Below are 12,842 nucleotides of genomic sequence, written 5' to 3'. Positions count from 1 at the left end.
ACCCCATCCTGACAACAACCCAGCCACCCAGACCGCCTCCTAGTAGTGAAAGGCGACCAACCCTACACATCCTCAGCCAAATCCCTCATCTCCCTACCCGCAGGTGCCTTCTTCGCCAAAATCACCACGGCCACCCCTGGCGATCACGATATATACACCTCCGTCGCAACTGGCAAGGACTCCCGAGTCGAATTAAACTCAGACCTCGTCTACTGCAACCATTCCTGCACCCCGAGTCTAGTATTCGACATGACGAGATTCGAAGTCCGTGTATCCGATGACCGTCCTTTGACTGTCGGGGACGAATTGACCTTCTTTTACCCGAGTACAGAATGGACAATGGTGCAGCCTTTTCAGTGCGGGTGTGGAGCTGGGCTAAGAAGGTGCTTGGGACGAATTGCGGGTGCGAGTCAGATTGATTCTTTGGATTTGAGGAAGTAATGGCTTAATGAGCATATCCGGGAGCAGTTTGTGAGGGAGGTGGATGTCCTTCCGGGTCGTGAGGTGAAGGAGGTCATACCACCGAGGATTGTTGAGGTTCAAGAATATAGCTGAACATTAGACTGTCGGAGATAACTTAAAAGACGTGGTTCTCATGGGGGTAATTGAACGAGTATCCTTTAATCAACATCCGAATAGATTAGTGCGGTTTTAGTTTTGGATGAACAGCACCTCTTATGTCATTTCCTCTTATCTGGTAAAGTTATAATTTCAATCTATTCCGTGCATGCTTGTTATGCTTGCCACCGGGCATATGGCGTATAGAAATGTTTCTTACAGGATTTGGGGGTGAGGAGTTGATATGATGTGCAACGAATAAGCGTTCTAGAACAATATGTAGACACTGTCCTCTGTTACCTACAGCAACACACAATGAATTAAGGCCAACACAAACCGCGTCAACCAGACTGATTTAACCAATCATGTATCACAAGTTAAGCAAAAGTCGAAGGTGCGATTAAACGGCACCGAAAGGATCTACTAACACGCCGAACGGGTTGGCCCCTCGGGGGCATTGTTTTCATAGGCATCCCTGAGAAATGGCCATCGCGGAAAGATAATATCTGGACACATCTTCAAGAGTGGGTTCTGATAGTCCAAAGCAACGAATCAGTCAGCCATTGCTTACCCAAACCCAGGTTTATAGGCGACGCAAATACCATAACCACCCGGGAATTGCAGTAGTCCAGGCTTGGGCTCAAGATCTGTCCTACACACGGAGACCCCGCAGATAATAAAAAACATAGAGTTGCTCTATCAAATACTCAGTAAAGGGAAAATTCAAGAGAGAGACCGTGAGAGAATGGAACAAGAGAGGGACGTGAAAATTGCTGGGACTGAGCTGGAGATCCGACATCCGGGGATGAATGTGAATGGCAGGGCCATGGTATGAGCCCAGCACTCAAGAGTAGACCTCAAAGGCCGTCATTATGGTTTGAACGTACGACACACTATTGTTGCAGCAAGGAATTTTGTGCCTTAGGGTATGGTGTTCGCAGGTTTGTTTGTCCTATTGGGTGATTGATGAGCACCTAGCAAGAACGACCCAACTATTGTAGTGATCTTAGCGGGGTGAATGAAGAGTGATCAGGGTATGTGGGATCTTGGGTTTATTTCTCTTGAAAAATTGTACATAAAGAGACACGTCGAAAGGAAGGGCAGAACAAAAAAGAAAGGACGTAAAAGAGATACGGCAAAAAAAAAACGGCATGAGCCCCACCCGATTTGAACGGATAACCTTTCGATCTGGAGTCGAACGCGCTACCGTTGCGCCAGAGGCCCAGTTGACAATTATTGTCGGGTTAAATTAAATATACGAGGTTATCTAGGACAATTGTCAACACGGCGTATATTCTGCCGGCAGAAGAAGTCCCAAAAATAAGCTTGCCGTACAAGAGGGGGCAATCCGTAGCCGGCCCCGAGAAATCACATATTGAAGAACATATCGGGAAAAGGAAAGAGAAGAGAAAGAATTCCATGGTGTCCTGTTACAGTACTCAGACAATGATGGATGTTTCCTTACCTTCCGGTTTACCTATCCTTGCCTAGTTGACAGGCTACGAGATCCTCTATTAAATAAAAAAGTGACGGACACATTGAGGGTGTGTTAGCGCTGGGATTCCTAAGTGATGAAGATCACTAACAGGAATACATTGTACTCTTTTATGATACTGGGGTATAATATAAAAAGAATTAAAATATTCGTTGAAATTTGTACATTTTATTTTTATAATAAATATTTCAGAATACTGAAGGTGTTTTTTCCTGTGAGAATAAAAAAAGGAAAGAAAAGTAATGAGCCCCACCCGATTTGAACGGATAACCTTTCGATCTGGAGTCGAACGCGCTACCGTTGCGCCAGAGGCCCTTACTGGTGGCAAAAGGTTGGATATTTTGATAAGAGTAGGGTGAGGTTCAGAAGAGATGTAAAGTCAGATCCCCCTATTGTCACCCCAAATCCTGACCCACCAGCAGCATCCTCAAAGTCACCGAGTAGATATCAAATACCTCATGAGATGAGTCTTGAATTAACCACGGGAAAATATCCCTAACAAAAATCTTAAACAACGCTAAATAAGGTGTTTCAATTAATAATAATTGGTGGTCTCGCATCGAATCCAAGCGGGCTAACGGCCAGCCTATGCAGGAGAGGAAAAACAAATATACATAACGCAAAACCTTAAAATCTTAAAAAGTCTAAATAAATCTAAGAAATTATTAATTCAATAATAATGAATATAAGTATGCCACAATTAGTTGCATTCTTTTTTGTAAATCAAGTACTACACGGTTTTTGTACGGAGTGTACTAGTTGGTTATTATATATACAATGCTTGTATTAACTCTAGAGGTGGGTCACGAGCATCTCCTGGTTTACTAGGGCCGGGTAGAACCAAGAGCAAAAAAAGAAAGTGTGAGCCCCACCCGATTTGAACGGATAACCTTTCGATCTGGAGTCGAACGCGCTACCGTTGCGCCAGAGGCCCAGGGGATGAAAATTCCGTTGTCTACCAGGTCCTAAAATAGTAAACTCTTTTACAACGAGAAGATCCATTTGTTGCCAATCATTTCATGGTCAAACCCTCCTATAATTTTATTCTTATTACTTTTATAATTCTATTAGGTGACTTTTTTTCAGTTGTTGAATTAAATTTCCTACTCGACGCCAATGCTTTGATCCAAAGAGAATCAAACGTAAGGAGATATAGCGATGCGTAGCATTAACGTTTCTCAATCGGGATAAACTACAACTGACCTTTAGAGCCGTAACTCAGGCTAGTAGCTGCGTTACGTAGGTAGAGGATAAAAATATATGATTTGGTATCGTAATTGGACTGAGGAGGTAATTGCTCTGTTGAGTCTAGTACATTACGGTGTCCAACTTGGTCCGTGGGTCCTGGCGAATTATATATTTTGATCAAAGGAAGTGGTACATCTATTCTCCCATATTTCTGCTATCACGCATCATGCTTAGTACATTTTGGGTATCCCATAATTAATTTTCCTTCACAAGCACCCCTCTATATCTCATCTTTCCCTCTCTAAGAGTCTGCATGGCTTCCTCAATACCTTCCACAGTCAATGGGAATGTCATGACCGTGGGCACGATCTTATGCCTAGCTACAAACTCCAGAAGAGTACGAATACCCTTCCGAGAAGCAACCAGAGATCCCTGGATACGGACACCTTTGAAGAGGACATCTAGCATGGGAACAGGAGAGGGCTCAAATGCGACCGTCAAGGGGTAAATGCTACCGTTGGTGTCCATGAGGGGCATGAGACTGCTCTGTGTTAGCAACGACCTGGAGACATATATAGACGGGCTCGGAAACTAGCTAGATCTGTCTAAGCTAAGCTCTGAAAAGGTAACTTACGAAGGATAGCTCACGGAACCACTTCCACACAGCAACAAATGCTTCACAGGCTTGAAGTCCTTGATAGGCTCGCCGGAACGGAAGACATGGTACTCGGAGGCACCATACTCTATCGCTTCTGCTCTCTTGGACTCAGAGCTGGAAAGAACGACAACCTCGCAGCCCAATGCGACAGCAAGCTTGATAGCAATGTGACCGAGGCCACCAATGCCCATAATAGCGACGCGATCGGTCGAGCGAATACCAAACTCAGTCAGGACAGTCCAGACAGTCGCACCAGCACACATGAGAGGGGCGGCATCGACTGAGCTGACTGACTCTGGGATGGGGTAGACGCAGTTGACGTCCCAGACGGCGCCGTAGCTGAAGGTACCGTTGTCAAAGTCGTGGAAGCCATATTGCTTCTGGTTGCGGCAGAATTGGTCCCAGCCTGGGCCATATTAGACGGTTGAGCTGGTCGGTGTCCAAGAATCACTTACCAGTCTCACAGTTATCACAAGATGTGCAAATGCTATGTGTGTATCCAAATCCCACACGGTCTCCAACCTTCACCGAGGTAACACCGGGTCCGAGAGCCTTGATGATACCGATGCCCTCGTGTCCAAGCACCTGGCCCGACTTCAGGTAGTGTTCATCCGTCCCACAAAGACCGGAATGTGTCGTCTCAATGAACACTTCGTTGTATTCCAGAGTGCGCGTTGTCTTGTCGGCAACAATCTTGCCCTCAGGGGAGCCACGGAAGACATCGAATGTGACGCTCATATTGGTTAAGATTATTATATGGTGTTCCGTGAGAAACGGTATCAATTAATGCTGATATAAAAACGAAAGCAAGTATAAATCTATCTGCTATAGTCCGAGGTATCTGAACTACTTATATATCTCGACTCATCGAGCTCCATGCCTTTAAAAAACCCGTTGAATTTCACATCTTCTGAGAGCAAAAGCCGATAGCCCTGGTTTGGCATATGTACTATTTGCCTAGTATTTTATTCTTTATAGTGGATACGGAGCATATTGAAATGAAGAAACGTTAGCCCGATCCACGGAAAAGTGGATATACCCGCCCTTCTGGGTACGCACTAGACTCGATCCTGCAAATTTCTGCAGAGCCCTATCCACCCGAACCAACAAAGAGAACCTTTGAAAGTCTCCGAAAAACATCTCCAACGGGAGAACTGAAAGCCCGTCGGGTGTTCACTCTGCAAATCTGCAATCTATGCGGTGTATTGAGATTTGAAAGTCTCCGAGCGCTCGGGTGGTTAGAATAAACCATCACCACTTCTCGGGCAAGGTAAGTCTAGCCCGGGATTTGAACGTTAGCTAGATCAGATTAAAAATTTTGAAACTAGACTAGATTTAGAAGTTAGCTAGAGTACGAGCTTTGCCTAGAAGGCTCGACTGATTCTTCCTTGGCTATGTTCTTGTGCGTAGACAACGATTCAGGGGAATAATTTAAGATCTTCTGTCTCTGTCCACAAGCCAGCATAGTACTCTAGGTTATCAATGTTATTGGAGTATGAATCAAAAAACCTTGATAATAAAACCAACATCAAAAAGCAGATAGCACGATACATAGCAACGAGAGCAACAATTTGCTTATAAACGAAAGATGAAACAAGTAAACCGATACCCGAAATAAAGCCTTCTCACAGTTGCTGTCTGGCTGTCATAGACATCAAACCCCGAGAACCTCAAGAAATCCAACTAAATGATGTTAAAGGATATAGATACCTCACACATCATTGACTCCCATAATGCTTGATGACTTGAACATGAAGTCCATCCTTCTCAAAGCTCGCTTTAGGCCTCCGGGACTCCTGACCCCATTGAGTTTGTTGATTTTGCATATCAACCAGCAGGCTGTTAGCCTTCATAGTCACTGCCGCCTGTACTTGGTCGGCACTGCGTTTCGTTGGAAGATCGATGCTGACCCGTACTTCGGTGTACGAGTGTCGTGTAAAATCAACCCTCGTTGTACTGTATTTATCGCCAATAAGCTTGAAGTTCGAGAGGGTGAAGCAAACGTCTTCTGGGGTGGGATTCTGCATTGTATTCTGCGCCTGCAGAAATCCTCGGCTCACATATACCTGGATAGTGGCTCGTTGTGAATTTCCATGCTGGGACCATATCACTTGTTGCGCGGCCTCTTCTCCTAGGGAGCTATCGAACTTCATTGGGCCATTGACAAAATGGGCCTGTCGGGGGGATAGACTGTCTGGAGTCACATCGTTGCTAAACGAATGGGCAAAGGAGAGTTGAAGAAGTAGTCCAAAGATGGTCACTTTGAGCAGGCTTTCATGGGCAATCCAGGCCCGTAGGAGGTTTAAAACTATCATGGCTTCGAGGGATTTGGGTGATAGAATGAAACGAGAAGTGTTGCTTTGGATGATGTTTTAAGCGGAATCAAGCCTAATATATCTTATTCCATGGACAACCCCTTTCCTGAGCCGTTTGCTCAGGCATAGCGTAGAGGGACTGTGAGGTTGGCAAAGGTGGGGATTTACCTTTAATCAATAATATATTAGTGTTTCTTTTGGTTCTCTATATAGCCTGCTGCTGTCGATAAATAATACTACTTTATTATTTTACTTTGGTAAATATTCAGGTAAAGCTCGATCAAGCCTGTCCTGTTGTCTAACGGCACCAAAGCTTGTCCTCTATGAAGGAGAGTAACTATTGAGGTATTAAATTAGAAGGCTATAACATTCGAGTAGGTTTGCCCCGGCCGCATCGAAACACAGCAGCTGGAGAGAACATAGACCAAGGATCAAATGCATAAAAAACTAGGATGTCAAGAAATCAATGTTACCCCAATATTGTAGGTTGGTGAAACGAGACCCGAGCACCGGGCACCCTAAGAAAATTTCCCCTATGGCGGCTGGGAGGCCCAGGGGCCGGGGACCATAGCCGTAGATTACATATTTAGGGCAGTGGTACATCCCAAAGCTTTACGTTCTTTGTTCTGCTGCCTCATTTGATTACTGAGGGGAGCTTTGAAGCTACGGGCTCCCAGCTGTTTGCCCTGCCAAGCTATCCTGTCATTTAATTGATGATGCTCGTGGGCTTTTACGCTGTTTCAGCAACCATTATGCAGCTTACTTACATCTACTACAGAGCATATCTACTACCACCCAAAACAGACCCCTCGATTACAATCCTCTAGAGCTTCCTTTTATAGATATGCAAGCTTAAATACATTCAAACTAAGTTTGACTTATTCATTCCGTTCATTCCTTCTGGTAGTACAAACCAGTATGTGATACAAAGACCGTCGGGCGTTGGCGGTATTACTATCATTTTTTCCGTCGTCCCCAAAGCTTGAACTGTACTACCACGCATAAAAGATAGTAGAAAACGGTCTATATGATAGAATAATGTAATAAATATATAATAGCTGATAATTCGCTGATAGTTACCTATCTGACTACTGTCCGGTCGGGATGCACGGTGGATAGAATACAAGGCTGGGAAAGTACAGGGAATAATATCAAGCTGTCGCACGCTTAGTATAGGTACATTATCTCTCGATAAGAACTACTATATCTTACCCAGTCTCAGAGTATCTGTCGCGGCTGGAGGAGATATCATTTCGAAAATAATAAGATCAAGAGTTTTATTGAAATATACCTGCTCTCAGTGCACGTTAAAAAAGAAGTGATTCAAGACGAGTAGGACAGAGCACAAAAGTTCATAACATTCTCAAACGTCATACTGTATACATCTTCCGAGCTGCATGCAGGCAAATTATCACCTCACTTGTAATATGGAGACTCTCTCCAAAACCAGATTTTAAATTCTCTTATTTCAAGAATCAAGATAAACTTTTCAAGTGCTCGGGTTGCCCTGTTCTAATCGGTACATTATTTTAAGGAGGACAAGTGATAATACAGTACTTGGGAATGTTGCTGTCACCACCTACATTGAACCCTAATGCCAAGAAACTTATATTCAGCATAGTCTATGAAAACCCCTGAGTCTAGGCCTTAATAAATATATAAACTAAACGGGTGTGTATTACCTACCATAGCCAAACACTGCTACCATATCACCTCACGTCAATATTCTCATACCATAGAGTGTCTTCCTTTCTAATCATATCCACCAGCAGTACAAACAATAGCTCCCATCTAGCTAAATCTACGCTCGTGCTCATAGACAATGGTAAATTGACCACCTCCCAGATAACCAAAGCAGCTGGCTACAGCGAGCGAGCAATCGTCAGGATCCGATTTAAACTGCAACTCTTAGCAACAAAAGCTGGGTGATCGGGAGGCCGAAATAGGATTCAGATACCTGAGGCATTGACGATAAGCCAGACACAGAAGCTCCTGAGTCATGTGACACCATCTCCGACTGCCTCAGACCAACCCCCCTCGAGCTGGTAACCCCAGCGCTGACCGGTCGTTGCGCTTGCTACTACCTCTACAGATGTTCGCACGTACTTACGTCAACACCAACGATTTCATAGGCAGGTATGCAGCTTGGTATCAGGCCAATTTCATGTCCGAAAGACATTGATGTCCACATTCCCCCCCCTAAGGACAGATGAGATGAGCCGTGAAACAGAGGGATCCAGCGAGTCGAGTATAACACCTGGTAAGATCCAGTACAAGCTTATTGAATACGTGGAAGACCTGGACAGATACTGCCCTGGAGGATATCATCCTCTGAAAATCGGGGACAAGCTAGATGACGGCCGCTAGCAACTGGTGGACAAGCTTGGGTACGCAGGATACTCGACTATATGGCTTGCCCGTGAACTACGAAGAGCCAGATATGTGGCAGTGAAGCCTGTTACTGCCGATACCAGTGCTTACACGCCTGGGGCAGGTCTTCTATATTCTCTTGGGGACTCGCCAGTTAGACTGGGAAAAGAAATTATTCCACCCCTCATCGACGAATTCTGGGTTGCCGGTCCCAATGGGAAGCATAAATGTATCGTCACTCCGCCGGCACGGATGGGCTTGTTCGATGCTAAAGAGGCTTCGACTTTCGGGCTTTTTCGGCCCAAGGTCGCACAGTCAATTACCGCTCAGCTCAGCTCATTCGTGGGGCGGCATTCCTTCACAGTGAAAGTATTGTTCATAGCGGTATGTTATGCTTATGGATGGCTCTGGCCGAGTTGCCTAGCTAACACCATTTGCAAGACCTCCATCTTGGCAACATCCTAGTCCAGTTTCCTGATGCAATTGACTGTCTTTCCACGTCAGAGCTATATAAGCTTTTCGGAGAGCCAGAGTCAGGGGCCAAATTCGTCGTGATGGCAAGCCATTGTCAAATGGCGTATCGGCGCATGTATTCATACCCGGCTGGTTTGGCGTTCCTAGCGATGATCTTGTCTTTGGAGAGGAGAAGATCATCCTCAGCGACTTTGGAGAATCCTTCAACCCACACAAAACACCCAGGTTCTCCTCGAAGACCCTTCCTCTCCTCCAGCCACCAGAGGCCATATTCTCTGACGAGCCGCTCTCCTTTGCCTCGGACATTTGGACACTTGCTTGTACCATTTGGGAGATTTCTGGTCAGCGGCCTTTGTTTGAGGCATCTTGGCCAACTGCAGACCGTGTCACCGCAGAGCAAGTCGAAGTCCTTGGTATCTTACCTCCCGAGTGGTGGGGGAAGTGGAGCAGACGACTGGAGTGGTTCAATGAAAAGGGCGAATTGAGGCCAGAGACGTCTAGGAGCCATGATAGCATACGCAGGACCTGGGACCAGAGGTTTGGTTACTGTATACAGCAGCCCCGGGCTGAGGCAGGTCTGGAGAAAATGACGGAGAAAGAGAAGAGTGCGTTTGAGGATATGCTTCGGTCCATGCTGACCTTCCGGCCGGAGGAAAGAGCAACGGCACAAGAGGTATTGCACTCAGATTGGATGAAAGGCTGGGGAGAACCGGCTCTGGAAGAGCTGGGGTACGTTTAATAAAATGATAAAGAGAAAAAAAAAGATTACAATAAACTTAGCATATGACTCTAGGACAAATCTAAATATATAACAATTGATAAAAAAACAAGAGAGAGAGAGAGAGAATTACGATTACCCTTCAGTGTCATTCCTCTTCAAGAGTGTTGGTCCGGAAGTACTTTACTGTAAGCACATTGCTCACAAAATAAGGCAACTATTTCCTCTAACAATGCTTGATAAAACGACATCCAGCTCATCTCCCATTTATGAGATAGGAGGATGCAGTGCAACCCGAGGACTCTTTAACAGCTACGCTCCAAGCTGGGAATTAGGGTTTAACATGAAGTTCTATCCACTAATTGATTCGATCCCTGGAATGTTTAACAGGGCCTATGACCATTATATTCGGCGACGCTTGGACAGTGCAATGCTTTCATACTTACAAGACTAAAACATTGCTGAAATGACTACATAGGTCAGTGGAATACATGAGCAGGATACATCAATATCCTCGGTGGAATACCTTCATGTCTTGCCTTCGACGAAAGCGTTTATTCATCTACCAAGTCCAAGAGGACGATGGATTGCCATATATGATGTAGAGAGCATCGATTACATCGACTTAACTTTACTATATTATTAAGTCATTGGAGTGCATGCGGAACCCTTATTGCTTAATAAGGATTTCCTCTTGAAGGACATGATTCAATTATCTCTTCCTTCAACGGCTTTCTCTTTCACCAAGGTTTACCTAGAGTCGTCATTGATATGATAGCACTGTCAAGCCCCCACAGGGCGGCCGTAATTTGGGTTCCATTCGCCTATCGTGGGGTTTGCTATCCACATCCCATCGCCGCAAACAGAGAGGACAACCGTGGTTCTGGAACCCGAGCCGTCATGACGTTGCGCCGGAATGTTGTACTCGAGCTAGAACCGGTTGAACCATTGCTTAAAACCTTATAGGATCATGATATTGGCAGACTGTGTCATAGACAGCGAAAGCTGTTCGTCTGGGTCTATATAAATCGGGCTGTTTGCCCATGGATCCCAATCAATCCCAAAACCCGACACTCTAGCGAAGTGCAGGTTCTGAGTATCTCAATACTGGCCTCTGTATCGTCTTTGAAGCTCTGCTTAGCAGTCTAAATGTAAGCTTCTCTGCAACAACACTGGCGCTATGCTCACATCTAAACCCTTAGATAGCCGAAAATGTTTCTTCGGTGCTCTCTTGTTCTCCTCGGCCTAACCGCCTTTGTTTCAGCACAATGCAAGTTGCCAACTACGCCACCTTGTCATAATAAGAAGCAACTGCTAACATCCTGAGATATAGATGATTCTCCTTGCGGAAGCGCTAAAAGCTGCATCTCGCTGTGTCCTAATTCAGACTTCTTCCCTATGATCGACTCTTGCGACATTGCCAGCGACGGAACGCCTGATTGCTATGTCAACTTTTATTGTGCATAAACTAGTGGTCACCTAATGTATAAATAATTCTACTCTTGGTCCAGCCTTTCCTCGGCATGGGCCAGTGGTTCATGTAAATTCAGAGGATTTATGGTATTTCATATTCAAAAAAAAAAAAAAATAAATAAATAAATCGAAAGGTCAGACTTGACTTTATAAACTCGGATCAATTAAGTTATTTTTAAAAGTATAGTCCTCTTGGCAGACAGCCTAACTAAGGAAACACTATGGTAAGTTACTTAGGGTTTCTTCAGCGGAAGCTAGTCATATATAAGAGTTATGCAATGCGTACCAATCACTAGTATGGCTACAAGTTGGTATAGTGTTCTTTGGAACTCTCATAGTACTCATGTCGTACTATATCGCCTAATGAAAATGCCCTTTATTTTGCAGCTGAGGTACTATTGCTGAAATTCCATATTTGACCCCCGGCTCATTCTATGTTACAACAGCTCCTTCCTTGTCAAGTATGCCTCTTATATACTTTGCTGCGGTTTCAGGAGCGCGCCAGGATATCATTCCTTCTTCGGTCCTGTAATCTAACTAGCGGGTTGATCTAATTTTAGCCGTCACCGAAACTATAGCATTGGAGGATGATCTCTCATTTCAACTATGCAGTTCGTTCTCTCACCCTTGGTGGGGGCCAAACCCTTAAACATGGCTGATGCCCAGAACTTCTCCGCAAGCGGCCTTGTCACTTTGCTTTACGAAGCAAAGCACATAGACATGTCGAAAATTACTACAGTCGTCAAAAATGTCAAGTTGAATGATCTATCCAAACGTCAAGAGGAGTGGTCGCACGACGGAGCGAGGAGTCAAAGTTCTGGCTGGCGGCCTTTCTATCTCCGCCGACGAATCTTGCTCATATTCGTAATTGCATTCTTTGGGATTATCGCAGCTCTCGAGGTGCTCAATCATATCTCTCAAGTCAATTATGGGATCGCTTCGGCCGTTGAAGGTCGCCACTACATGTGGACTTATGGCCCAACTGCTATCCTTACCGTGATTGCTGCTTTCTGGTCCCGGGTAGCACCAGAAACACCCACCAGTCCACTCTATACTAATTCCTTCTTCGTCTCCTCAACCATCTGTCCTTGACATACGTACGTCTGGAAGTTCCTTGCCGGAACCCCGACCGTAAACATTTCCTCCAGCTCCTCAGGCGTACGACCTTGCATTTCAGGCACACAGAAGAAGAGATAAATGCAGACCAGAACGGACGGACCAAAGAAGATGAACCCGATCTTGCCACCATGCATGAAACGGCGGTTGCGCTCATGATATTGATAGCAAATTCATTGCTATACAGAAGGTACCTGACCAAGGACTCATCGTCGGCGGGCTCGTTTGAGATATCGGAGATGATGAACACTCGGGGTCGACTTTGGCACAACCGAAGTTTTGTAGGTTCAGCCATCATGAACTGTAAGAGATGGACAATGAATCATACAGCAGCAGAAAAATGACAAAATTCACGTCCGGGAATGCAGCAGATAGCTTCTTGATATTTCTGTTAAACAGAATAGTTCACAAATGTTTTACCGGAACGGCAACTCGAGGCACCAAATTCTATGCTTGAAACATTCCCTTTTCAGTTAA

The 12,842-nt window shown here is 45.0% G+C and overlaps 6 protein-coding genes and 3 non-coding genes across 9 annotated transcripts; 4 read left to right on the top strand and 5 right to left on the bottom strand.

Annotated features, from left to right (window-relative positions):
• Positions 1–15: 15 nt before the first annotated feature.
• On the top strand, positions 16–441 carry F9C07_2057956 (uncharacterized protein; the record flags this gene model as incomplete). The annotated part of the gene is made up of 1 exon (XM_071508606.1): positions 16–441. A coding segment is annotated over one exon (426 nt), but the record flags the coding sequence as incomplete, so codon positions are not given.
• A 1,269-nt stretch (positions 442–1,710) lies between these two features.
• F9C07_t44 lies at positions 1,711–1,782 on the bottom strand. Its single transcript has one exon. It is a non-coding gene; the product is annotated as a tRNA-Trp (tRNA).
• A 514-nt stretch (positions 1,783–2,296) lies between these two features.
• On the bottom strand, positions 2,297–2,368 carry F9C07_t43. Its single transcript has one exon. It is a non-coding gene; the product is annotated as a tRNA-Trp (tRNA).
• A 547-nt stretch (positions 2,369–2,915) lies between these two features.
• F9C07_t42 lies at positions 2,916–2,987 on the bottom strand. The gene has a single exon. It is a non-coding gene; the product is annotated as a tRNA-Trp (tRNA).
• Positions 2,988–3,496: 509 nt separating this feature from the next.
• Positions 3,497–4,707, bottom strand: F9C07_2279333 (putative alcohol dehydrogenase; the record flags this gene model as incomplete). Its single annotated transcript, XM_041288462.2, has 3 exons — positions 4,355–4,707; positions 3,876–4,305; positions 3,497–3,782 (listed from the first exon to the last, which is right to left on the bottom strand). Exons 1-3 carry the CDS (start codon positions 4,635–4,637, stop codon positions 3,497–3,499), a joined length of 999 nt encoding a protein of 332 aa, XP_041140929.1. The 5' UTR covers positions 4,638–4,707.
• A 910-nt stretch (positions 4,708–5,617) lies between these two features.
• Positions 5,618–6,214, bottom strand: F9C07_1017 (uncharacterized protein; the record flags this gene model as incomplete). Its single annotated transcript, XM_041284153.1, has 1 exon — positions 5,618–6,214. One exon carries the CDS (start codon positions 6,212–6,214, stop codon positions 5,618–5,620), a length of 597 nt encoding a protein of 198 aa, XP_041140930.1.
• A 2,214-nt stretch (positions 6,215–8,428) lies between these two features.
• On the top strand, positions 8,429–9,899 carry F9C07_2218933 (kinase-like domain-containing protein; the record flags this gene model as incomplete). Its single annotated transcript, XM_071509703.1, has 4 exons — positions 8,429–8,503; positions 8,582–8,687; positions 8,709–8,968; positions 9,147–9,899. The coding sequence occupies 4 exons, from the start codon at positions 8,429–8,431 to the stop codon at positions 9,795–9,797; spliced, it is 1,092 nt and encodes a 363-aa protein (XP_071365733.1). The 3' UTR covers positions 9,798–9,899.
• Positions 9,900–10,788: 889 nt separating this feature from the next.
• F9C07_2137595 (uncharacterized protein) lies at positions 10,789–11,393 on the top strand. Its single transcript, XM_071509155.1, has 2 exons — positions 10,789–11,046; positions 11,110–11,393. The coding sequence occupies exons 1-2, from the start codon at positions 10,989–10,991 to the stop codon at positions 11,241–11,243; spliced, it is 192 nt and encodes a 63-aa protein (XP_071365732.1). The 5' UTR covers positions 10,789–10,988; the 3' UTR covers positions 11,244–11,393.
• Positions 11,394–11,900: 507 nt separating this feature from the next.
• Positions 11,901–12,341, top strand: F9C07_2101901 (uncharacterized protein; the record flags this gene model as incomplete). The annotated part of the gene is made up of 1 exon (XM_041284145.1): positions 11,901–12,341. One exon carries the CDS (start codon positions 11,901–11,903, stop codon positions 12,339–12,341), a length of 441 nt encoding a protein of 146 aa, XP_041140932.1.
• Between the last annotated feature and the right edge of the window lie 501 nt (positions 12,342–12,842).

This window comes from Aspergillus flavus, chromosome 1, assembly GCF_009017415.1.
Source record: "Aspergillus flavus chromosome 1, complete sequence".
NCBI lineage: Eukaryota > Fungi > Ascomycota > Eurotiomycetes > Eurotiales > Aspergillaceae > Aspergillus > Aspergillus flavus.
Note: the sequence above shows the minus strand (reverse complement) of the source record. Positions and strands in the feature narration are given on the sequence as shown.

What these genes read in the sequence shown, in the direction of transcription:
- F9C07_2137595 (XM_071509155.1), top strand. Translation starts at nt 10,989, where the DNA reads ATGTTTCTTCGGTGCTCTCTTGTTCTCCTCGGCCTAACCGCCTTTGTT. An exon ending in CGCCTTTGTTTCAGCACAAT is followed by an intron (nt 11,047 to 11,109) that starts GCAAGTTGCCAA and finishes CCTGAGATATAG; the next exon opens with ATGATTCTCCTTGCGGAAGC.